Source organism: Talpa europaea, assembly GCF_964194135.1.
Source record: "Talpa europaea genome assembly, chromosome: 5".
Lineage (NCBI taxonomy): Eukaryota > Metazoa > Chordata > Mammalia > Eulipotyphla > Talpidae > Talpa > Talpa europaea.
In genome coordinates this window covers 15,693,545-15,720,236 of record NC_140071.1, presented here as the reverse complement: position 1 = coordinate 15,720,236, position 26,692 = coordinate 15,693,545, and the positions used below count along the sequence as shown (strand labels likewise).

Sequence of the window (26,692 nt, the reverse complement as noted above, 5' to 3'; positions counted from 1 at the left end):
TTGCCCGCTATCAAAAGGTCACATGACCTTTCCAAGTCCTGGAGAGCTTATACAGGGAACAACATCAGCACCCCAAAACATGTGTCTGGCATAAGGAAGTTTTCATAAGTGGAAGTTGTCCTTTTGTCAGATACACTTAAACGTGTAAACGGGAAATTTTTATTTGTAAGATGGGTAAAATTTCTTTTTAAAGATTTATTTTTATTTATTTATGCATATAAGAACTGGGGTGTAGGCCAGAGGTGGGGGGGATGAGAGGATTCACCAGAGACAGAGTGGGGAGCAGAACAGGTGGATCTACTGAAATACACTGCTGAGGGGAGCAGCAGGCGAGACAGGAGAGGTCTGCTGCACCATGTGGGCTGCTCCCTGGCTGGGGATTGAACTCATGCTGCAGTGGCTGCTGATAGCTTGATAGCACTACCTTTAACCCCTGTGCCATCAGGGAGGCCCCAAGATTGGTAAAATTTCTTCTTCCAAATACCTGGAAGGCTCAATCTCTCTGTTGCTGGTAAGATTAAATCTCTTTTAATTCTTACCAATGGAGAGGGCTGCAATTTAAATTTGCATGGTAGTCATAGCTTCCATAAGTGGCCTTCCCCGCCCCATGACAGCCTTTGTTTTTACCTGAAGTTATTTAAGGAGGTGACTTTAACCATTTTTGTTGAGTTACTCAGTTTTCCTGGGCCTCTCCACCAACGCAGGAGATAGATTTTATTATAGATACTCCTCCTGAAGGGGTAACAGAAGAGGTGCTATTTCCCCCACTCCAACACCCGCTCAACTGCCTCATTATGAGTCCCAGTATGTCATGAACCAGATTTCCCGGGTGGGGGAGCTACTGGGAACTAGGGTGGGTCTGGGTGGCCATGTGGAAAGCAGGTAAGTCCACTTGCCTGCTTTCCCTGCTTTGACTCGCACCCTAGTACTGTTAAGAGGGCCCTGGAGGAGACACATGGAGGAGGTACACACAGGGACTTGAAAGAGAAACTTGGAAGAGACATGTGGGGAGGCTTTTGGCCCTTGGCAGAGACACTGGCAGCCATTACCTTAATGGGACGTATTTTGCATTTTCTTTCTCCTCTGTCCAGCTATTGGGACCTCCCTACCTCCTTGCTTGTAGTTCTCTGCCAGAAAGTGCCATAGACTTATGGAATCCTTTCTGCCTGACGCCATTTGGATTAGCATTTGCCCATGAGAGAATTCGTGCTTTGGGGGGTGGGGGTTATTAGGAAACTATTATTTGAAATACTTTCTTTTTGCTTTCCCTCTCTTTGCACACTAATCTTATTAAAAAATCTTTCACACTGGGCCTCCCCAGTGGCGCAGCGGTTGAGCGCTGGGTTGCGAAGCTGCCCGCGACCTCTGCGGTGCCGGTTCGATCCCCGGCTGCTCCCCGGCCACCAGAGGAGTGTCCCACATGGCGCACAGACCTCTCCTGCCGCCCGCTGCTCCCCTCAGCAGTGTCCTTCGGTCCTTCTGCCTGCTCTGCTCCCCGCTCTGGCTCTGGTGAATTCTCTCACCCTCCCGCACTTGTGACTGTACCCAGTGCATGTATAAACAAAACAAACAAACAAATAAATAAATAAAACATGCCTCTATTAAAAAAAAAAAATCTTTCACACTAAGAGTCTGTTTCCTTTGCTGTCGTGTGTCCAGATGACTAAATCCCTTTCAGAGTTTGGGGTCCCCTTGGCACACATTATTATTAAACTTTTTTGCATGTCTTTTTCTCATGTCAATATGTTTGATGTTAATTTGATCATTTACCAGCTTAGAAGAACAAAGAGGGGTAGAGAGAATCACCCCAACTCTCCTCCACGCTTGCCATAGCCCCTTGATTCTTCTGTGCTCCCAAGAGGGCTGGACATGATTCACAGTTTTCCATATTTCCTAAACGAGATCTTGTTGCATCAGGTCCTGGATCTCTTAGCATGCTAACTTCCATGAAGCAGGAAAGTTTCACTTACAACTCGAGCTAAACCCATATAACCACAATACAAATTTATTGGGGGAATTCACATTGCAATACATAAGCAGACAATTCTATTGGCCACAAAAAGGGGAAGGTAACAAACCTCTTGGCAAAGCTTGGGACACTGGCATGCAATACAGGTGGGACCCAGTTCCAGAGAGTTCCTGGAATCCATCCATCTGCAGGGAGAGAAACACCACATCTCAAAGAGAGAGAGTCCCCTGCGGCTCTTGCCAAATCTTGGAGGTTTTAGGACTGTGAACCTGAAGTCCATAAGCATTTCAAGTTGCCTTAAATTCAGTGCCGGCATTCTCAGGACCGCCTGTTAACCCTAATTTAGGCTGGGTCTCTCAGTACAGCCAGGTTTTCATCTGTTCTTGTGTTTCGCACGTTGTCATAGAAGTGGTTGCTTTTTCATCATTAGCTGTTCTTCCTCAGTTGCCTCCCCTTCGCATCAGGCAGGATCACTACAGATGCCATTACATGTGGCAGCTGGAGAGAGTAGTTAGGAGAGGGAGCCAAGGTGCTTGCAGGTGTCTGCGGGGCCTGGGGAATGGACTCCTCACCTCTTCCCACAAGGATGAGGATTTAACTGCACCTGTGAGGAATCACCATGCCAGGCAACTGCGCAGGGAAAATCAGAATGACTAGAGGCCAAAGTTGGCATCCTCCAAACCAGGCACCTTCCCTGCTAAGGAACACACAAGACAAGCAGGGGGGCCAGGTCAGGGAGACGGACAGCTTGTCCCGTCCAGGGCAGACCTGGTGAGGGCTTTGAAGATCCTAGAGTCTTCCAATTCGGCCCAAAGAGTAGGGACAAAGCACAAAAGGGAGTTCTGAAATGGATTGTGGCTGGCTTAGAGGATCAAGAGACAAAGATAAAGCTGAGAAATAATAAGCTTAAGTTGCCTGCATGAGACCACAGTGGCTTCAAACTCATGTTCAGAAATCATATTGTCTGGTAAGTAAATCCCAGGGCGCTATGATCTTGGGCCGTTGTTTTATTTCTCTGGGTTTTGTGATTCCCTACGCCCCCAAACCTCCCTGCCCTCTCTTCAACAAGAGTTTTCCTCCCCCTTTGGGAGTGGTGTGTACAACCTACTGAGTGGGACAACTTCCCAGCCCATGCTGAGATCTTTCTCACCACTTTTTTTTTTAAAGATCTATCTATCTATCTATCTATCTATCTATCTATCTATCTATCTATCTATCTATCTATCTATCTATCTATCTATCTATCTATCTATCTATCTATCTATCTATCTATCTATCTATCTATCTAAGCACTGGGTACAGTCAGAAGTGCGGGAGGGCGAGAGAATTCACCAGAGCCAGAGCGGGGAGCAGAGCAGGCAGAAGGACCGAAGTACACTGCTGAGGGGAGCAGCGGGCAGCAGGAGAGGTCTGCACGCCATGTGGGACCCTCGCCCGGTGGCTGGGGATCGAACCGGCACTGCAGAGGCTGCGGGCAGCTTCGCAACCCAGCGCTCAACCGCTGCGCCACCGGGGAGGCCCTTCTCACCACTTCTTAAACAGTCCTGTAGAGGGCGCAGTTTCCTTGTTCCAGGAGCTTGCAGGCTTCAGGAATGTTCAATGTTTCATTCAGTCCTGTAGGATTTTCTGCCCCTCTTGATAATCTCTTCAAAGCTCTGAGGACAGTGATGTAGGGTATATCTAGAAGCACAGGAGGTGCGGAGGCCTCTGATTTTGAGACGCTCCCGGCAATAGTTCTGGGGAAGAAGACAGAAATCAGGACCTCTTCCAGTGGTTGCAAGTCATGCTCAAGTCCAGCGACCAAGGCAGCACACTGCTCTGACAATTTAGGGATCCAGAAGAGGTCTAGACGGGATCCACCGTCTCTAGGGAAGACGGGGGCTGCACTGGGGGTAAGTCGTGATGGATGGGAGGATTGGGGGACCTAGGCCAAGAAAAACAGAAAATGGCAAGGTTTTGTTAAATGTTCTTATTTTAAAATTCAAATTTATGGTAGTGGGAACCGTATGGTGGTGATACCTGATGGGGAGAAGCTCACAATTAAAGGAATAAATTAGTATTAAAAAATTAAAATTCAATTTATTTTAGTCGTTTGCTTTATAATGACCAATTTTATATTATATGACTTTTGTGTCAATTTTAATAACTACATTATATATATTACATCTATATATAAACTATATATAAATAATTCTTCTTTTAGTATTTCCTCTAAACTCCCAGTTCCCTCTTCTAAAAGCAACTAATGTCAAAGGTCCTTTTGTATTTATTCAAAAACGTTTTATGCAAACATAGAGAACTAGGTCTATGTAGACTTTATTTCCATCCTCCTTACACAAATGGTAGCCTTCTAAGCATACTGTTGTGGGCCTTGCTTTAATCACTATGTGTCCACTGGAAATATATTTATTAACTTATTAGTCTTCACAATAATCCTACCAAGTAGATGCTATTATAATCCTCATACCCCTCAATTTTATAGGTAAGAAAATTGAGGTTCAAGAGAAGTTCTTAGTTAATGGTCACACATAGTCTGACTACAGAACATTTGCTTTAAACTGTTACATGTTATAACCTTCAACAGACATTTTATAAATGTCTGCACCATAATTTACTCAACCCATCCCTATTGATGAACATTTAGACTTTTCTAATTTCCTCCGGTTATAGAAACTGTTGCCATGAGTAAGCCTGGCCATGTGACAATTCACACTTATGAAGTGAAATTCCAGAGATAATTTTTTTTTTAAAGAGGCATGTATTATTTATTTATTTGTTTGTTTGTTTATACAAGCAATGGGTACAGTCAGAAGCGCAGGAGGGTGAGAGAATTCACCAGAGCCAGAGCGGGGAGCAGAGCAGGCAGAAGGACCGAAGTACACTGCTGAGGGGCGCAGCGGGCGGCAGGAGAGGTCTGCGCGCCATGTGGGACCCTCCTCCGGTGGCCGGGGAGCAGCCGGGGATCGAACCGGCGCTGCAGAGGCTGCGGGCAGCTTCGCAACCCAGCGCTCAACCGCTGCGCCACCGGGGAGGCCCCTCCAGAGATAATTTTTGATGGCTGTTACAAAATTGCTCTCCCTCTTGCCCCATCAATTTGTCTCCCTTCCCTTTGAGTGGATGAGAATTCCTATTGCTCCTGACCTCGCTGAGGGTTTACTTGATATTGTAGTGACTAATGCGTGTTTGTTTCAAAGGTGACCAGCCTTATTCCAGAACAACCTGGCTTAATGGAGGAGTCTGGGAGATGAGAACTAGTGGGTCATTGGTAAACCTTTATTTGATGAATCAGGCTCAGAGGTCATTAACTTGTATTTTGAAGAAGACAGAATACAGATTATAGAGTAGACGTCTTAAGTCTCCGTCACATGACCAGTTTAGGTAGTGTGTTTTGGGAAAAACAAATCACCGGAAAGTCCTTGTTCACAGTTGCTGTGTTCTCCTGCAGGTCCTCATAGTATGACACTATAAGATTAAGAACAATCCTAATGCTTTGTAATCCAGGTATATTCCTCACCATCTTCAGAGGAGGGTTGAAAGACCCATAGTTGCCAAATGAGGCTAAGAAATTCCCTATTTCCAGTGAAAGAGGAGAGCAAGTCTTGACATCCAAACTGTTTGCTAACATTGAAATTTGGCAAGTGGTCATTTACAGAGCTTAAAAGTTGAAAATTATATTTATTTTTTATTTTAATAAATATTTATTTAATCATTAAATGTCACTTATTTATTGAAAAATCAGGTCCTAGTTTGTATCCAAGCAATGTAAAAGTGGAGGCTCTAACCTGGATGTTGGAGTTTTGATCCTTCCCTACACACACACACACACACACACACACATCAGTAGCTACCCAGGTTGCTTTTCATCTAGCACTTTTTCACTTACTCAGGTGCAATTATTTATTGAATTCCCACGATGTGCTGGTATCTGTTAAAGATGGATAGCACAAATGTAGGCTGTGTAGAGTGACTGCAAAGAGGAGGAAATGCAAAGGGCTAGTCTGGCAGTTCACCAGACGAAAGTGTTCCTCCCCTTTGTGGAATATGTTGGCGGCTCAGTTGTGTGAGCTTCTGTGTGAGATGATACTTTTTCCTACTTACACTTCCCCAAGCATTAGAAAGGCAGCATTAGAAGACAGAACTGAACTTAAACTTTTTTTTTAAAGAGTCACTTTTATTTTTTTATGCATACAAGAACTGGGGTGTAGGCCAGAGGTGCGAGGGATGAAAGGATTCACCAAAGACAGAGTGGGGAGCAGAACAAGTGGATCTACTGAAATACACTGCTGAGGGGAGCAGCAGGCGAGACAGGAGAGGTCTGCTGCGCCTTGTGGGTCACCTTGCTGGCCCAGGATAGAATTCAGGTTGCAGCAACGATAGTGCTGAGACTTAAACCCCCTGCCACCAGGGAGGCCCTGAACTGGATACTTAGTGATGGTAACCTAGTAAAAAATGAGGCTATTGCTTTCAGTTAGCTTTTAGGTTTATTTGTAGTGGTTTTGGGAAGGGGGTAGCTCATATAGCCAAGAAGGAAAGAGCATTAGTCACTGAGAGGGCTGATATTGTACAAAATAACTGCAAATATTCATTATCATTTTTTTCCCATTAGACTTGAATTTCTTGAGAACTGGGTCTAGGCTCGTTCATCTCCAGCTAACAATGCTTGGCATCAAATGTGGAATTTAAATGAAACTTCTTTGCGATCTTCATGGAAATGAAGGGCTTATCGATGACTTGGGAGAGTGCACAAAATAAACCTATTAAGGGCTTTTGATAGTCTATTAGAAACAGGAAATAAAACATAGTTGGGAAAAATAAAATCGACAAGGTCTTTAATGATTAAACCTTCAAACCTAGTCCCAGATAGCGGTTAAGCTTTGGTTTGTCTTTGCTTCCCCCGCCCAACCCTCATTGTTGTTGGTATTAAAAATAATAAACCTGATGGAGATTTGGATATGTGAGAAAGCATCACACATTTGAATTTTTTTTTTGCGTGGAATGTATAATTTTTTAAAATATTTTATTTTATTTTATTTTATTTTATTTTATTTTATTTTATTTTATATATTTTTACATCATTTTTCATTTTTGCACAATGCATGCATTTTCACCTTGGCTACACTCCCCACACAACTCCCACCTTTTATTCCAAAGCGCAGAGAGCACCACGCGCAGAGCCACAGAGCGCTTCACTTAGCGACCGCGGGATCATTGGACGGCAGACACACTCTTACTAACCAATGGCCGGGGAGTCCGGAAACAACTCTCTCCGGATTGGTCAGAGGAAGCATCCCTCTAGGTTCGTTCGCGAAGGGGCTTGGCTTGTGTCTCGGCCGGCCGCACCTTCTATCCAATCAAAAAACGGAGAGGGGCGGGCTTTGTGGCAGCACGGAGCCTATCCTAGAAGGTGACTCTCCGCCCGTCAGAACTACCTACCGCGAGCTGGGGCTGGGGGGCGTGGCCTCCAGCCCTACGCTCCTGCCGGTCCGTGACGCGCGCGGAGTGGGCGGGGCCGCAGGCCGGGGCGGGGCCAGTGTTGTCGGCGGCGGAGCCGGATGCGGGCGGCGCCGCGGCCGCCGCGGGCCCGGGGATGGGCGGAGCCCCAGCCGCCAGAGCTGGTGGCCGCCGCCGCCGCTGCCGGAGCCGGAGCCCGAGCGGCGCCTCTGCTCGCGCGCGGCGCGGCGTCCTAGGGCGGCGGCATGCTGGGGAAAGGGGTCGTCGGCGCGGGCGGCGGCACCAGGGCGCCCAAGCCCTCCTTCGTGTCGTACGTGCGCCCGGAGGTGAGGGGCGGCGCGGGCGGCGCGTCAGGGCAGCGCGTCAGGGCAGCGCCGCGGCGGGGGGCGCCGGGGGTCATCCCCGCGGCGCGGCCGTGAGCTCATCCCCCGGCGCGGCCGCGGGCGCCGCGGGCCGGGCGCGAGCGGGGCGGGCGGGCAGGTGCCCCAGGTGGGGACCGGCTCGCCGCGCAGGTGAAGCGGCCGGAGCGGGGCTGGCGCCGGGGCGGCGGGAGGGCGAGGCCGGGGGCCCGGACCCGGGAGCGCGGCCGCGAGACAGCGGGTCCCGGCTGAGGCTGCCTTGCCCTTGAAATTCCTCGGGGGGACTCGCGAGCTGTCTGGTCCCGCCGCCTGCTCGCGGGCGCGGCTTGGTGCCGCCGGCGGGACTCGGGGCGCCGCGGGGAGACGCGGAGTGGGGCGGCCCTGGCCGGTGGGCGCTGGCCTCAGCCCGCCTCTGCCTTGTCTTAGGAATTCAGCTCTGTCAGCCCCCACCGCGGGCCCCCCTTCATTTCTCACCATCAGCCTCCCACCACCTCTTGCTTTCCTCTTGGAATTTTACTGAGAAGTTCATTCATTCATTTAGAAATATTGGTTGAGCTCTTTTGCTCTTGCCAGGCACTGCTCAAAACGCTTGAGATGATGCATTAGTGAACAAAACAAAGATCCTTGCTCTCCTGGAGCCTATTTGAGGGGGAGAGGAGGTACACGGAGTAATAGATGTATGGGTTAGGTGGCATGCTAGCAGGTGTTAAGTGTCACAGGAAAAGAAAAGGCACTTCTTGCTCGGTGACGTGTGAGCACGGACCTGAAGGATGCTTGGGAAGAGTACAGGCGGAGGAAAGAGTCTGGAATGCTGGAGGAAGCCCAGCCCTGCGCACTCCCTGTGGGTGAGGAGGAGAATGACAGGAGAGGTTACTGAGGTAGGCCTGGGCTCCTTGAGCAGTGGCTCCCAATCCCAATGTTTTCATTTTGGATTCCTGCTTTGTTTTTTTTTGTTTTTTTTTTTTCTTTCCCCTCCCTCTCTCCAACAGCGACAGACGCTCTACCAAATTCGTCTACCAAATTCGTTGTCTCCACATGTCTTCCCACCTCTGTAAAGCAAAGGCAGGTGGTCTGTGGAGGAGCGATCTTGACCTGGAACTGCTTCTCTAAGACTCTCAAGCACAGGAAGTCTTTGCATGTATATCTTCACATTCAAAACGAGTGTGTTTTCTCCCGTGGAGGGAACTCTCTTCAAGTGGGTCTTATTTTTAGTCTTTATTTTAACCACTTCCTCTGTCAGTGCCTGATAAAGAGTCAGGGTCATTTTGAATTTTCAGCAAGAGTAAGTAATGTGGTCAGTTTCTCTTTGTTTGTTTTTTTTTTTTTTTTTTTTTTAGTCAGCCTTGGTTGAAGTACAACTGCCCTTTAACCTTTCCTCTTTGGTGAGATTAAGCTCTAAGTGGAAAGTCTTCTGAAAGGTGGCCAGTGTTCAAGAATGTTCAAATTTTTCATCCACCAAGTGCACATGTTGTAATTAGACATGTTTTCCCCTCTTTGCCCACAGTGCCTGATGTATTTCCTTTGAGGGATAATTAGGGAAGGGGAGTGGTTCAGCCCCGAAAGAAGCCTGAAGTGGTCACATTTTTCAGATCCTTAAAGTTGGCAGTTTGTTCTCGTGCATTAAAATAATGCTAGGTAGACACTATTTCTCGTGCATTAAAATAATGCTAGGTAGACACTATGCTTCTTTGTTGTAATCTGTTTCTGAAAGTATTTTTTAACAGAGGTTAAGACTGTGACCTAAAATGTGAATGGTTTTTAAAAGATAAGGGAATGAGATGAGAAAACAATTTATTTTTAAGAATATGGCTTTTGCTAGATAATCATAGTATCTGAAATGCACATGACAAACATTGAGGTGAAGCTTATGTGCCTCTGAGCTGTGCATCTGCTAACCTTCTCTTGACTTACTCAGATGGAGGGGTCCCACAGAACCCTTCTGAAAATTGTCATTCTGTTCCTACTCCTTCCCTTTTATCTGGTCTTCAGTTTTATTTCCTTTGGTGTATGTCTTCCTGGAACTTCTTTGAAAACGCTTTGCTTTTGTTAGCTGGGAAGTCCCAATGTCTCAGATTTTTTTTTTTTTTTTTTTTTGCTGGCAGATCTTGAGCTGCCAGAACAACCATCACATCTTATGATGTGATGATACCTGTGGTGGCAATGAACTTGTTCTTGTCTAGTCAGATCTTGGAATGCTATACAGCTGCTGCCCTTAGTACATCGGAGAGTCTAGTCATAGTCAGCACGTTGTGTTAAAAGCAGAAGTGCTTTACTGGATGAAGTGTTTGAAGATGATGCTTTAAAACATACTGGCTTATTTTTCATATGACCTGAATGAATTGGCCCTGGACAACCTAAAATGAGCATAGCAGTTAACTCCCAGACTTTAACTCTGGAATTTGTAACTTGGGCTCTTCTGTCATTGATTCACCTAAATTAGTGAGTGTGAAAGTAAAAACTTTGAATTGTGGGGCTTCTCTGGTGGCGTAGGGGTTAAATCTCAGTGCTATCATGCGCTCACCTCTGAGGCCTGAGTTTGATCCTTGGCCATTGAGCTGACCCACATGGCACAGCAGACCTCTCCTGTCTTGCCCGCAGCTCCCCTTAGCAGAGTATTTCAGTAGATCCACCTCTTCTGCTCCCCACTCTGTCTCTAGTGAATCCTCTCACCCCCCTTTAACCCCCCCCTGCCCCGCACTCTGGCCTGCACCCCAGTTATTCTATGCATAAATAAATAAATCTTTAAAAAACAAACAAAAACCCGACTTTGAACTGAAATTTAGGACCTTTGGGCATGTTTTGTGAACGCTACCTAGAGGGTTACCAATCAGAAAGCTAGAGAGCTGATAAATCATAAAGCAGAGTTATATATCATAAAGCAGCTGATGATTCTGGAAGGTGGACAGGAGGGAAACTGTCCTGAGGCTGTCCCAGTGTGGTGCCTGATGGCTGGTACCTAGCAAGGCAGCGTCTCTGCCCCAGTGTCGTCCCAGGCACAGGCTGCAAAGGCTGTCATCTCTGTGCAAGGGAACCATTGGATGTGAAGTTCTTCTGGGAGGTGTTTGGTTGTCGTTGTGGGTGTCAGATTCATTTATCTTGTTAAATAAATCATGTGCCTAAGTTATTACTTCAGAAACCATGAGTGTTCATTATAGACAAGAGAATTCACATATGCCAAAAAGTTTTCTTTAAAGAAAAACTGTAGGCTTATTAACAGTTTGGAGTGTGTCCTATCAGATATGTGTGTAAGTGTATACATATGATTTTTGCCAAAATGGGATTAATAGGGCCTCCCCAGTAGCACAGTGGTTGAGCACTGGGTTGCGAAGATGCCCACAGCCTCTGCAGCGTTGGTTCTATCCCCGGCCCCAGGGTGAGGGTCCCACATGGCGCGCAGACCTCTCCTGCTGCCCATTGCTCACCTCAGCAGTGTACTTCCGTCCTTCTGCCTGTTCTGTTCCCCGCTCTGAATTCTCGCACCCTCCCTCACTTCTGACTGTACCCAGTGCTTGTATAAATAAATAAATCTTTAAAAAAAAAAAAGGGATTAACATTGCTGAGCTTATTATTTTGTAATTGGCCTTGTTCACCAGAAATATATGTTGTAAATGCCTTTCCATGTCAGTTGTTAACCCATAATGTCATTTTAAACTAGACCCTTTTCCTCTTCAGAAACACACAATATGATGGGGAGAGGCTGGCTAGCATTGACGAGCCAAGGAAAGTGATAGGATTTTAAAATGTTTTTCTACTTAGTCACCTTCTCTGGTGCTAAATGATGTATTTGATCTTCAGGATTGTCAATTTTCGGCTCACCTACCTTGAAGTTATAAACACTGTTTTAGTAATTTATATTGATGAGAAATGCTTAGTTCTGTACCCAGAAGTTTGTAAGTCAAGGTCCTAAGAGGAAGTTCTGATTTAACAAGAATCCTGTTCTGTTGTGATAGGGAATTAAAGCTTCAGGGAGCCCGTCTCAGAAACTAAAGCCAGGAAAAATCCAGCTTTTAGGGTCTCTTATACTTGTGCCCATATTTGTGTGGTATCCAAATACATCTAACATATTTTCTGGTGGAGTTAAGGTCGGTGTTTGACTTGAATGTACTAAGTTATTCAAATAGTTCTCATTTGTGGATTTTTAGATTTGGAAGAGAATTAAAATATAATCTGTTCCACCTCTGTTAAACAGATGTGGAAGTGAGACCCCAGAGGGTCAAATGATCTTTCCAGGGGCACAGTGGTATTGCAGAACACTGGGATCAGCAGCTCCAGTGGCTAAGCCAGGCCTAAGGAGTTCAGGAAAGGTTTCGCGTAGTGGTGGGAAGAAAAGGCAAGAAGAGAGATGCAGATTAAGAAGGGTCCGAATCCAAATTTAAGTGCTGGAGATACAGTTGATTCAATTGATATCTACTCACCACCTAATAGTACCAGGCACTATTCTAGATTTGGGGAAATAAAACAGATGAAATTAATGAGAGTGTTTTTTGATGGAACACTGCTGTACCAGACCACTGACTTGATGACGTTGATGAAATGATGACAAGATTGGCTTGTCCTAAAAACAGACCTCCTTCCTTAGTTCGAGCAATAAAAAATACCCTTCCAGCAAAATTAGATGCATGACCTTTTTTTTTTTTAAGCCTCTATAACTTTTTCTTCATTCCAGACTAATTTTTTTTAAGGACAGAATTTTCTCCTTGACCTTAGAAGTCATTGATCGCAATATAACAGACCTTTAGAGGACATTGAAAGTGCTCTTAAAATGATCACTTTCTTAGCTGTGGCTTTAGCCTGTGATCAGTCCAAAGCTTCCGCTTTTTTCTCCTGCATGCGCTTCCTGTGGCATCTCCCTGGGTCATATCCAACACCACAGGACTTCTGCAGATGGAGCATCAGAAGATGTCATGAGGCCGTGGTGGGCAGCACTTCCTGCATCCTGATAAAAGAGCTGCCACCCGTCCGACACCGCCGCCTTTGAGCCGGCTGCTCTTCTGCACCCAACTTCTGTCTCTGATTTTAAAGCCAGGGCTGTTAGCAAGATCTTAGACTGTGGGGAAACCTCCTCCTTAGAAATTTAAAATTCTAGATCATTCTCCAAACATTCTCATCCTCAGTAGAATACATGACAGTCTTGGAATAATATCCCATGCATCTATCCTACGTGACAGCCTCTTGGAGAGAACTGAATGTTAAGGAGCCAATTTTTAAAAAAAAAATCACTCTAAGATATCTTATTTTTATGAAAAAGACAATGTAATGACGTTGCAGGCTCTGAAAGTTAGACAAATAAACTCGCCCTTAATCATGTCACTCTGAGCAAAGCAGTTATTTCCGCGTGTTAGTGGTTCTGTGTGTATATTCCATATGGCTGTGCTCATACCAGGTTTTATAAAAATGGATAACCTGGGTGTGGTTGTTGTGTTTGAATATGGTGTCAGTGGGGCATCTACTTTGAATTTTTTCCAGCTGGGAACCATCCTCAGTTTCTCAGCAAGTTCCTCTTGTGACTTCTGATGTGGTGTTTTGAGAGCACAAGAGCAGTGGGTTTGAGGCCTTCTTAAATGAATCCTATGAAATAAACCTCTTGACATAGGTTGGGGTTAGGGTTGAGCTGGTGTACCTCACATAGCTTCTCATCTTCGGTTGCTTTGGAGGAAAGGAGCGGGGAGGTGAACATGGAGAGGGGCTTTAGGAGGGAGTGGTGGAGGTACAGCAAGGCCTCAGCCTTCCTGGAGTCCTCTCTGCAGCCTTCAAGTGCCACAGTGCTAGGCAAGCCGACACTGGTCAGCCACTCTCCCTTGCTAGCTGTGAGCGAGGCCTTTGAGCCTCAGTTATGTTACTGCCTGAAAATAGTAATAACATACATCTTCCCTGAGGGGTACATGCGAACATGTGTGAGTATGAGTATTAAATATGATTATGTATGTCAAGGCCTCAGCAGCATGCTTGTCCATAGTGACATTGTCACATAGGTGAGGGCTCCCTTTGTTATGAATCAGAAGCCACTTGAACGGCTTCAGAAAGTGCTTAATCATTAACCTTAGAAGACAGAATCCTTCCCGGCTAAAGTGTTATTGAAAGTGGAGTCTTGGTTGTTGCGGTTGTTACCATAGTATTGTGCCAGGAAAGTTCACTGTATGGTTGATAAGAGTATTTTTCACTGTCTCTAAAAGTTTCTTTTCCTCTTTTCTTTGTTCCTTTATACAAATGAAAATGACTTATCTGCGACATTCCAACCTAATAAGAACACCTTTGAAATAAGTTGACTTTTTTCATTGGTAATATTTGCCTTTGACATTTTGTTAGTTTTATTCTGTGGACTCATGTTTCCTTTTCCCTCATTTTACTGAATCTCTCTGCCAAAGGCCAAATTGTGTCCTTTAATCACATGTTTAATGATTTACTTAAGATATGAATAAGTAAAATCAAATTACCTCTCAGAGGACCAGCTCTGCTTATCCATTTCAAAGGCAGTGGCAAGACCATACTGCTTTGATTTCATGCATAAATGCTTTTTCTAAAATAAAATGGACAGTGCTTTTCTAGTGCAGTAACCTTCATCATTCCTGGTAGACCTGAGGGGTGGGCAGCCTTTCAGAGGTATTATCCTTGGGGATGAGGGGCTTCAGCTGCGAGGGAGGCAGGGCTCGTGTATGGAACCCTGGCCACATGGTGAGCTATTCTGAGATCTCCCTACCTGTCCATTGTGACAGATTGCCGTCCTCTGTTTCAGACACTCGTTCTGAGCTGCTGGGTATTTTACTTTTGTTTCTGTTAAGAGAGTTTAAAAATCCCTGAGAGCGCCTCCCTGGTGGCCTAGGGGTTAAGTCTCAGCACTATCACTGCTAAAGCCTGAGTTCAGTCCCCAGCCAGGGAGCTGACCTCTTCTGTCTCACCCACTCTTCCCCTCAGCAGTGTATTTCAGTAGATCTGCCTGTTCTGCTCCCCACTCTGTTTCTGGTGAATCTTTCACACCCCCCCCAAACTTCTGGCCTGCACCCAGTTCTTCTACACAAAATAAATAAATAAAATCTTTAAAGTAAAAAAAAAATAATAAAAATCCCTGAGAACACCTTGATGGAGGGAATGAGCCCAGTTTTTTGGAAAGTCTCATCTTGGGGCCTCCCTGGTGGTGCAGGGGTTAAACACGCAGTGCAATCAAGCTGTCCGCAGCCACTGCAGCACAAATTCGATCCCTGGCCAGCTGACCCACATCATGCAGCACACCTCTGCTTCTCGCTCGCTGCTCCCCTCAGCAGTGTATTTCAGTAGATCAGCCTGTTCTGCTCCCCACTCTGTCTCTGGTGAATCCTCTCACCCCCTGCACCTCTGGCCAACACCCCAGTTCTCGTATGCATAAATAAATAAATCTTAAAAAAAAGTCTCATTGTGTTCCTGCCTTTTTTTCAGACATAAATTGAATCCCTGTTTTCCTCTAACCCCTTGAAATCCACTTCCCAGCATGACTTCAGCTCTCTGAGATGTCTTTCCTCACCTGTGACCTTGGCTGACTGACCGTCTTTCTGCAGGCTTATTTTCAGCATGAGAAGAAATACCTTTTTCTACCAACTTACATGGCACATGGCAGATACTCAGCACTGCTCAATGCTATTATTACTAAAAATAACAAGACTGCAAGAGTTACTGCGTGCCTGTCATTTGCTAGGTGCTGTGTTGGAATCAGGGATGTAGAGGAAGTGGTCTGTGCACTCAGGAGGTTCTCATCCTTTTGGGGAGACAACAAGGCAAAGGGTGGCTCTAAACAAACAGGGAGGAAGGTGCTGTCTGTTGACAAGGGTGGTGTGCACAGAATCTTCTCTGAGCACAGAGGGTCCGCTGCTGCAGAACCCACCGCAGAGTCTGGCCTCATTTGAAGGCCGTGTGGACTGGGAAAGGGGTGATGCAGTAGGCAGGTGAGAGCGGTGAGTAGAAAGGCCCAGAGGCACACAGGGACCAGGTAGTCAGGGCATCTGTCCTCTTACAAGGGAAGGTGATTCCTGAAGAGTAGAATCCGGAGGCGCTGCACGGGGTGTGCCGGACTGTCCCCTCCTTTCTGTGACATAATGGTTGCCATTAGGCCTGTGTGGCCCTTCGTGATCCTGCACGTACCTTCTTGTTGGCCCCTGGTTTCTCTTGCTCCAAGACCATGAAAAAGCTGCGTGAAGGCTTGTGGCTGCTCCCCAGTTATTCTCTTTCCTAGTATTTATATAGCAGTTCTGGCGGAGGAGGGTGGGGGGAGGCACAAAAGGCAGCGCCATGTGTCTCTGCAGCTGCTGTTAGTCACATCAGTTGCTTAAATTATAAGATCCCGACAGCCCCCTAAGTGCCACCTGGCACCTTTCTCACTTGTAATGTCCCAGCGCTGCCCTCTTTACTTTCAGTATGAAGTGGTGCTTAAGCACATAGCTGTGGGGTCAGAGCTCTGCTGCTTGCTAACTAGATTTGGGCTGGTATTTTAACTTCTCTAACCCTTTGTTTCCTGATATGAGCAGTGAAAACAATGGTGAGAGTGTGGGGTCCATAAGGTTGTTGCTCGTCTTACGTGAGTCAGTCCATGGATAGCTGGAGCTGGCATGCAGTGAGCACTTACTAACTGTTGTAAGAGGCTGTTACTCTTCACTACCCCAGAAGCTGCAGTGCTCCCTGGATCGCGCTCTCTGTGTGTGTGTGTGTGTGTGTGTGTGTGTGTGTGTGTGTCAGCAGCACAGGTCGCCAGCACAGGTCCCGAGGGTCACCAGGTTTGCTCTCCATTCCCTTCAGCATTCTTCTTCCCTTGCGTTCTCCCAGGCTGGTGTCTGGAACTGGGGTGCTGACCCTGTAGTCAGACTGTGCCGTAACCACTAGGGGTACATCTTGCTTCTACCCAGAGGGTTTCCCTTCCTGCACAGTCTTCTTTTTTCAGTGAGTTGTTTCCTGATTCTCTCTCTGGCCTCCTGTAATTGTATCTTTCCTCATCTCAGAGTCTTGCAGGAGGAATTGGGATTTGGGTAGTAGGTTATGTCCTGAGCCTCCTATTCAGCTTGACCACCACTAAAAGTCAGCCTTCCCAGCTGTCACCAGAGCCCCTTCTTTCCCCATTCATCTGTACTCCAAACCAATCACACTTCCCAGGGTGCCCTTTGGGGGCCCTCTGTGATGGTCTGTCTTCATTTCCATTGCCATCCTGCTGCCAGCATGTCCCCTCAGGCTGGGACCACCCACCGCACCTGCTGAGCTGCCACTGCACGGAACTGCTCCCTCCTGCCCCACCCTCAGTCACCAGCACCTCAGTGGGCTCCTGGATCTGGCCTTTCTGTGGCATTTTCTTATTTAAGAATCCTCCATCCTGCCCCGCCCCCCCCCCCCCTACTGTTCCAGATCTTCAGTGCTTTCCAGGCTCACCGCAGGCTCTGCCCACTTCTGGTTGGTTGGAGGGCAATGGCTTGGATTTGGCAGGCGTGGGCGCTGACCATGCTGTGTGACTTAGATCCCTCTGACCACTTGGCTCTCATTTCCTGATTTGCAGAGTTGGATTAGGCAAGTGTTTTTAAACATGTTTTGTTCAAGGACCTTTTTTTTTTAATTTCTTTGAGGAACTTTTTCAAAACACTGTCCCAAGTGCCCTCTAGAGATTCTGATATGCCCAGCGGCAGGGAAGGGTGGAGGTGGGTAGGGGCCTGCAGTAAGAGTCAGCATTTTTTTCAGGTATCTGTGATCGCTCCCCACCCCCTGGTGAGAGCTGCTATTTTAAATGAAATCGGATAGGAAACCTGAAAAGAAGAAGGGTGTGAAGGGTACAGCTCAAAGCGTGAGACCAGTCACTGGCCGAGGCCCTTGCGCGCCAGCCTGCGTGCTCCTTCGTAGCTGGCGCTCTCCTTCTCCCTTTGTCCGTGATGCTCGTGCACTTGAGCCTCTGTCCTCCACTCCTTTGTATACAATTGCCCTGTGTCCGTGGGTCTTGTTTCTCCAACAGAACTGTAATTTCCTCAAGGGTAGGACTGGAGTGCCGGCCACTCAGAGTGGCCTTATGGGCTGTCCTGGGTGATCCCAGGGGATTGCTGAGAAAGTAGCTGATGCGAGTGTCCCTCAAGGTCTTCATTGCTTCTGGAGAGCAGGTTGGGAAGTTGTTAGGCCTTCAGAATCTTGCTGACTCTACTCTGTCTTTGTGCCCAGTAGTCAGCACTGGCATGAGGTCTGCTTTAAACTATTCATTTTAGCTGTCCGTGGCACTTAGTTTGGCAAACCAGTGACTTGCATAGATGCCTGATACCCATTTGTGCCCTGTGATGTGTCTCTGGCTGCTCTTTGCTTCTTCAGACAGCTCCTGATCACATCCAGCACGCAGACCCTCTCTATTGGAATCAAGCTAGCGAATGGAGGGTTCTGAGCTTACACTGGTACTTGGGTCTTACTGCTTCTTTTCTAGCCTAAGTTCCTAATGGGGGAGAATTTGATAGTGTTTGGACTGTTTAAAGGCCTAGTGGGAATGATTGTTGCTGAGGAGCATGAATGAGTAATGCTTTCACTGCTGCTCAATAAATGATGAGCTGTCAAAATAGAGGAAGGGATTTAGTTTAGGTCTTAATGAGCAATTTCTTTCTTTAAAAAAATCTGTAAATCTTTAAAAAAAAATAAAAAAATAAAAAAATCTCTAATAGAAATCTGAAGTAAGGGGGGGAACCAGTGAAAGACAGGATTTAGAGTGGACCCGTAAGTAGCTGTTTGTGGGGAGCAGTACCACCAAAAGTTGTTGCCTGTTGCTCTGTCCTGGAGATTTGTTACAGGTCAAAGGGAACTTGGTGGCATTTTTTTGTAATAAAAAAATTTAAGAATGGTCGTTGCCTAGAGCTGGGTCTGTAGGAGCAGGGGATGGTGGGGGTGATGGTTAATGGGTACTACTAGGGTTTCTTCTTTTTTTTTTAAGGTTTATTTATGCATACAAGATCTGGGGTACAGGCCAGAGATGCGGGGGTGAGAGGATTCACCAGAGACAGAGTGGGGAACAGAACAGGCAGAATGACTGAAATACACTGCTGAGGGGAGCAGCAGGAGAGACAGGAGAGGTCTGCTTCACCATGTGGGTGCTCTCTGGCTGGCCGGGGATCGAACTCATGCTGCAGAGGCTCCGGATCGCTTCATGGTGCGGTGCTTAACCCCTTGGGCCACCAGGGAGGCCCCACTACCAAGGTTTCTTTTGGGGGTGATAAGCATGTTCTAAAATTGGCTTTGGTGATAGTCATACCACTCTGAACATATTAAACACCATTGACTTGTACACTGTAAATGGGTGAATTGTATGCTGTGTGGACTGTATCTTAACAAAGCTTTTATTATCAAAAGCTTTAGTGTCTAAAGTACTGAGTTCCAACTTCACCACATCTACTTAGCTACATGAGGCACATTATTAACCTCTTGGCACTTCTTGGCCTTAGCTGTAAAGTGAAGCTCAGAATTCTTGACCAGGACTGCTGACCAACATAAACGACATAGAACATATGACATGGTGAGACTTCCAACAAACATTATATTTTTAAGTGTTTAAGCCAAACATATATTTTTGTGGATAATAGATGCTTAGCCTGAATGCCCTTCAGAGTTTCCAGCTAGCCCAGGGAGAGGAACAGTTATTACTGCCAGGACCTGATCTGCGCGCTGAGTAAGTAGCCTTTTTTTAAGAAATAGTAAATAGTAGAGTCCTTATCTTAAAGACCAGCGGCCTGAGCTGCTCTGTGTTTGATCTGGTACCATCATCCAGACAGATTGTCAGTTTGCCTCTTACTACATGTCTGCTCCCCTGACTTCCGATGCTGATCTCTTGGTTTGTTGTCAGTAATTGTTGCGTGTATCTGCCAAAGATAGTGTCTGATTAAGTAGAGTTGAGCTGTGGTCAGCGGCAGGGCTGTTACCTGGTCATGCTTTCAGAGGGGAATGAGCCTGATTTTCAGGCTGTTCCTGTAGAAGCGGAGCCCTCTGGCTAGGAGCAGGACCAGCAGCTCCGGGAGTCAGCTCCAGGAAACCAGTCCTTGGAACTGGACAGTGGATGGATTCATTTAGACTCTAGGGTGTAGCCTCAGTGATCTGGCTTCAGATTTAAGTCTGGTTTGCATAAGCCACTGCCATATCAAAGAGACCAGAAGGTATTTCAGAAAGTGACCCAAGAGTGAAGTATGATAGTAATTCAGTAATCATATTCTTAGGTAGAAATTTTTAATAGAGATGTTTTTTTAACCTTTCCAGAGCCATGCTTGGGATGAAAGAATGTTACCAGAATCAAGAAATACTTGTCTGTTTGTATATTTTCATTTATGCATTCTTTTGGTAGACTTTTATTGATAATGTGCGCTGTCAGGAACTGTATATTAGTAGTTAAGGCCAAAAATACATAAAGATACAGCTTCAGCCCCCAGTTTATATTATTGGTTGGAGAAATAGACAAGGTGAGGGGTTATAGAAGTCATTGCAATAAAGGAAGGGGATTGGCTCAAAGAAAGCTTTGCAGAAGACTTGAGATGTGTGGATGGTGATTGTCAGAGAAGTGATGGCAGGACCTGGAGGTAACAGATTGGGTCAGTCCAGGGGTGCATGGGGAGGGGCTGAGAGAGGCAATGTCACTGCAGTTGTGGGAGCATGCAAAGTGGGAGATAATGTTGGGGTGAGAACAGCCCCAAGCATGGAGCGAGGTAGACAGATTTCAGAGGTGTTGAGAAAGCAGAGCAAACAGGATGTTCGCTCAAGGCAGCGAGGAGTTAAGCATGACTTCTGGTGTCTGGGGGTCTGTCCACCCAGCCAGCCTCCGGGGAGGACAGGCAGGTCTGGTGAAGGGCAAGGGGGAAGTGATGAACTGTTCTTGAAATATGAGCTTGGAGGCCTTCAAGTACAGGTGGCCAGGGTCTGAGTGTGCAGATGGAGAGCTCTCGAGAGAACCGGAGTCAAGAGCCCTGGGGGACCATCTGCATGCATTGAAACGATGTGAGTGGGAAAGCTCATCCAAGGGACACCTGTCTTGAGGGAAGGACGGATGACCCTACTCAGAAAGGAGCTTGAGGACGTGCATACAGAGGGAGTGTTGGTCATTGGACCTGGAACTCATTTCTACTGATGTCAGGGCGCTGTGGAAATGAGACTTTGTGAGGATGGCAATCATTGCTGACCCCCTCTGATGCGGTGGAGTGTTTCCGCTGTGTCCTATTATAGCCTGTCCTGACCTAGCAGAGCACTTTGCACTCACCTTTTTGATTGCTTACGGTCGTAAAGGATCTGCTGAGCTAGAATACCACAGGTGTGTAGGAAATAGTAGTTCAATTACGAAAGTGTGTGTGGAAGGCCAGGAGAGGATGTGGGCAGCAGGCAGAGGCAGCTTGGGTTGTGGTGAAGAGCATGACTCTAGTTGGGTAAGTTGAGGCCCTAGTTCCACTTCATTTACCCTTGCTCAGCCTCACTTTGCTCACCGCCAAAGTGAAAGCAGTAACAGCAGTTAACAGAGTTGTGAGGATTATGGGATGATGTGTGGAGATACCATCTTTTGCAGATTCCTAGAATTTGTTGAATTGATTTCCCCCCAGTTGCAGTTAATATTTTTATGTGTCCATATGAATGTTGTGAGGGCAGAAGTCATTTCTTATTCACCTTTTTATCCTCAGCATTTGGTACCTAGGTTACTTGGGAGCTCTTTGTTGAGATGAATTGGTGTCTGTTAGAGGTGGGTCATCTCACAGCCCTGAGAAACCAGACACAGGACTCCAGTGCTGACTCACCGGTCCCTCCTCGGGCCCCGTGGAGCCCTGTGTTTTGGGCCACTCCTTCTCAGGAACACAGTTCTGGGAAGAGATCAGATTGAAAACGTTTTAATGCTGGGCCAGCTGCATGGATGTGGGTTCCAGTAGGTGTGTCTCATTTGGGCCAGAACTTGCTGAAGAATGGGTGACAGGATTCACCAGAGACAGAGTGGGGAGCAGAACAGGCAGACTGACTGCTGAGGGGAAATACACTGCTGAGGAGAGCAGTGGGCGAGGCAGCACAGGTCTGCTGTGCCATGTGGGTTGTTCCCTGGCCGGCCGGGGATCGAACTCATGCTGCAGAGGCTGCAGATTGCTTCATAGTGCAGTGCTTAACCCCTTGTGCCACCAGGGAGGCCCAAGAAGTGGGTACTTTTAATGGCCAGTCTTTACTGAGGCTGAGATGGAAAGAGGGATAACAAACATTTTCAGGAGTCTTATGTATCAGACAGAGCTGTAAGAGTTTTACACTTGCTAACTCACTGAATCCTCACAGCCAGCCTCGGAAGCAGGGTTATTACACCCACTATTATCTCCATTGTGCAGATGAAGACACTCAGCAAGTAGGTGGTAGATAGAGACGGCTTACTTTGTGTTCTTACACGATGCCACACTGCCTCTTACGTGGGAATGAAGTGGGAAAGGAAATGATTCACAAAGTGATCAGTGAATGCCCACCTCAAACAAGAGCAAAGCAAGGTTCACAGAAAGGGCGCAGAGAAACCTATGAAGCCTGCCAGAGCCTATCACTGCCACCTAGTAAATATATCTGGAATCCATCTTCCTCTCTCTTCTTTCCCTCTTTGCCCTGTGAATTTTGAGTAGCCACTGGACCTCAGGATAAGGGGCTCAAAAGGGAAGCCTTCTGTTACCAGCTTCATGCAGTCCTATGTAGCTCTCCAGAGAACTTGTCACAACTGCAGTTTCACATTGTTTATGTAACTATTTAAGTCGATCTCCTCCTCAAGCTATGAAGTCTTTGCAGATAGGTCTTTTGTCCGTTTTTCTGGTCTACCACATAGCCCCAGTATCCAGTATAAGCCTTGCACACAGTAAGTGCTCAAAAGACTTCATCAAATAACTAATAACGACTTAAAGTTGTGAGAGGTTTCCAAAAATACTCCAGCAGGAATCAGAGAAACTTATGGGTTATTAAGAAAGGAAACCTGGGGCCTCCCTAGTGGTGCAAGGGGTTGGGACGTAACCTATGAAGCTGGCACCAGCCACTGCAGCATGAGTTTGATCCCCAGCCAGAGAGCAACCCACATGGCACAGCGGACCTATCCTAATTCGCCTGCTGCTCCCCTCAGCAGTGTGTTTCGGTCGGTCTGCCTGTTCTATTCCTCACTCTGTCTCTGGTGAATCCTCTCGCCCCCTGCATCTCTGGCCTGTACCCCATGCATAAATAAATAAATCTTTAAAAAAAAAAGATAGAAAACCTAGGTTGGGGCATTCAATATGGATGACATCACTGAAAGCTCAATCACATTGTAAAATGCTAGAAAAAGAGAGCCTTCCATTAGAAACCAGCATGCATGTGGTGTTAATCCAGAAAGACCAGAAGTGGGGAAGCCTGTCTAGCAGGAGTGTAAGAGTGCACCAGCCGTGACTAGGCCTGGTGTTTCCCACGATCACAGCCAGTTTAGCCAGTATCCGGGCAGTATGGCAGGTGCCTCTGTACCATCCCCATTCTCTGGGATGGTGGAGCTTCTTACTATGTCACCTCATTTCAGAGAAGGGTCCAGACTCCCCCACTAGCTCTTTGCTTTTTCTTTACCACTAACTTGTAACGGACACTCCGCCTGCTAGTTGCCTATTCAGCAATTGGCCACAGTACCATTTCAAGAGCTATAAAACATGAGATAAAATTTATTACTGACACCAGTTAACTGGCGTATTCAATGTGTAGGAAAGAAAAGTGTGGTTCTTTAATAATCAAGGAGGACTGGTTTTACTGGTCACAATGACAGACTTTATCAAACTCCCCAAGATGCCTCAAAACAAATTCATTTGAAAGTCAGGCAAACTTTCAACAAATGTCTCCATTAAAACCAACCCATGTACTTTATGTAGTACCTCTTGTTATTCTAGTTGAGCTTGGTCAAAACTTGCTCTTACAGCATGAAAGAATGGCCAAGACAGCTAGCACCGGCCGAGGCATGTACAGGTTTCAAATCTAGGGCATCCCAGCAGTCCGGATCAATGGAAACAACCGCATAAACATATGAAGAGTAAGGTCAGGACTGGGGTTGTCTGCTGTTCATTTCTTATTTCCACATATAGCCTCAATGTTATGCTACCTTTCTGTGTGTTTCAGATTTAAAAAAAGATAAGGGCATGAATAACAGAGTCATCCAGTTTCCGCAAGTTTTACTCCACAGATCAAAAGAAGCTACATCAGTTCCTGCTCCCACTGTGAGGATCAACAATTCCCAGGACCCAAATCTGCCACTGTCCACACAGCAGCTGAGGTCCAGTGGCTACTCAAAATTCACTGGGCAAAGAGGGAGAGAAGAAAAGAGAGGAAGATGGATTCCAGATATATTTACTAGGTGGCAGTGATAGGCTCTGGCAGGCTTCATAGGTTTCTCTGCGCCCTTTCCGTGAACCTTGCTTTGCTCTTGTTTGAGGTGGGCATTCACTGATCACTTTGTGAATCATTTCCTTTCCCACTTCATTCCCACGTAAGAGGCAGTGTGGCATCGTGTAAGAACACAAAGTAAGCCGTCTCTATCCACCACCTGCTTGCTGAGTGTCTTCATCTGCACAATGGAGATAATAGTGGGTGTAATAACCCTGCTTCCGAGGCTGGCTGTGAGGATTCAGTGAGTTAGCAAGTGTAAAACTCTTTCAGTTCTGTCTGACACACAAGACTCCTGAAAATGTTTGTTATCCCTCTTTCCATCTCAGCCTCAGTAAAGACTGGCCATTAAAAGTACCCACTTCTTGGGCCTCCCTGGTGGCGCAAGGGGTTAAGCTCCGCACTGTGAAGCAATCTGCAGCCTCTGCAGCATGAGTTCGATCCCCGGCCGGCCAGGGAACAACCCACATGGCACAGCAGACCTGTGCTGCCTTGCCCACTGCTCTCCTCAGCAGTGTATTTCCCCTCAGCAGTCAGTCTGCCTGTTCTGCTCCCCACTCTGTCTCTGGTGAATCCTGTCACCCTCCTGCATCTCTGTCCAGTACCCTGGCTCTTATATGCATAAATAAATATAAAAAAGTACCCACTTTTCACAGATTGGACATTTGTGATTTCTGCATTTCATGAGCGACTCCTGAGTCGTGACTTACTAATCTGTAATGTCGCTAAAGAAGAGGTTGCACTTAGCTCATCCAATTGTAAAGGTCAAATTGGATCTCCTTAAATCATTGATCTGAAGATAATACCCCATGAAGACATCAGCTTTTACACATTCAGAGCCCAGTGTGATCAGGAGTAGGGTGTACCTGTGGGGACTGCATCATATCCTATAACCCCTTCAAGATCCAGCTTGACACATCCAGATGTGGGCTATTCTGAGCTCTTACTGGTAACCACTTCCCCTCTCTTCCATCCCCCCCCCACCATCAGCAAGCAATGATGGGTGGTGCAACTCTTTCCTCTTTCTGAAAAACACTGAAATGCTACCTCCATAGTTCTTAGTTCTCCCTTGTTTTTCTCGTGGAGTTTGAGAAGCTATTGTAAAACGCAGGTTGAAGGAGCTATGGGACACAGCCATTTGTAGTCTCCAGTCTGTCCCCACCACACAAGCAGATGCCTTCTGAAAACCAAATGAGAAAAAATTCAATTAAAGTGGTTTTTTTTTTTGAAGATTTATTTATTTTATTTATACAAGCACTGGGTACAGTCAGAAGCGTGGGAGGGTGAGAGAATTCACCAGAGCCAGAGCAGGGAGCAGAACAGGCAGAAGGACGAGGTACACTGCTGAGGGGAGCAGCGGGCGGCAGGAGAGGTCTGCGTGCCATGTGGGACCCTTCTCCGGTGGCCGGGGATTGAACTGGCTCTGCAGAGGCTGCGGGCAGCTTCGCAACCCAGCGCTCAACTGCCGCGCCACCGGGGAGGCCCGTTTTTTTTTTTTTGAGGGAATGGTTTCCTTCTTTGTATCCCCTGATTTCTGAGAATCTTCTAGGTTATCCTCTTCTTAGGATTGTTGTATATTTTGATTGGGGGTGGGGATGGAGTTGATGGTAATGGTGGTACTTACTTTTTCCCCGAGTCAATTACCTGTGAGAATTATGATAATGTATATTTATAATTTTTTTGAAATGTTTACCAAGGAAGGGTTAGCTATTAGTGCTAATTGTATACATTGTGGTTCTTTGAATTCCAGTACTTAGTTTAGGTTTTTAATTTCAATTTGTTAACCAACTTTCAGTGCCTTAATGTACTTTCAGTAAAACCAGCAGTTGAGAAAGCTTCCCTTTTGTGCTGTGTGTCTGAGCAGTCCCTTCCCGGGATATGGTGTTCTCCTAAGAAACTCATTTATTTGGTCTTGTAGTAGGTTCAAGGTACTTTTACTGCAGAAGACACAAAATGGTGATACCTAAGTCATTGTGGGCTTCTGGAAATCAAATCCTATTAGAAAAATGCTGTTTTTTTCCATGATTTCAGGTGGTCTTGTGTGGTCAAAGTCTTATGGAATAAGAACCAACTTAGGTATTATTGATTGCAGGGGTTTCTGAACCTCAGGAAAAAAAGAATTAAGAAGCCTCTTGAATAGTTAATTTAACTTAATGTGGGAAACAGAGCTGAGGGAAAAGTAGAAAATACTGTACTCATGTAAGAGAATCTTGAATAATTGCAACTCTAAAGTGGTATATTGAATTATTTGTTTACTCATTAAAGGAAAGGAGAAGAAAATGAAAGAAAAACAATCAAGAAACACAGATACTGCCATATCCAACCCTTATAACAGCTCCCACTTACTGAGTACATGTGCCAAAGTAGACACACATCTCTCCAGTCCATTTATTGGGTAGTATCATTCAGTTTACAGGAGGAACCTGAAACTCAGTCAACTTAAATGACTTGCCCAAGGTCATGTCTGAAGGTCCCAGAGCAGGATTTGCATTGGGATACCATGTCCGTATTATTTTTATTTTCATTACATGTACAGAGAGAAGTTTGGAGAAACACGGGAAAAGACAAACCTTAAATC

At 46.3% G+C, this 26,692-nt stretch overlaps 1 protein-coding gene across 3 annotated transcripts in view; it reads left to right on the top strand.

Moving 5' to 3' along the window:
* Positions 1-7,521: 7,521 nt before the first annotated feature.
* The window catches only part of MTMR12 (myotubularin related protein 12), a gene marked incomplete at both ends in the record, with an annotated part of 60,236 nt that continues 41,065 nt past the window's right edge, over positions 7,522-26,692 (top strand). For 2 of the 3 annotated variants that reach the window (XM_084233460.1, XM_084233459.1), the window contains one exon: positions 7,666-7,746. In XM_084233460.1, the coding sequence (XP_084089586.1) occupies positions 7,666-7,746 (81 nt within the window). Of the gene's footprint in view, positions 7,747-26,692 lie in introns of all 3 variants that reach the window. The other variant, XM_084233458.1, reaches the window with a different exon arrangement.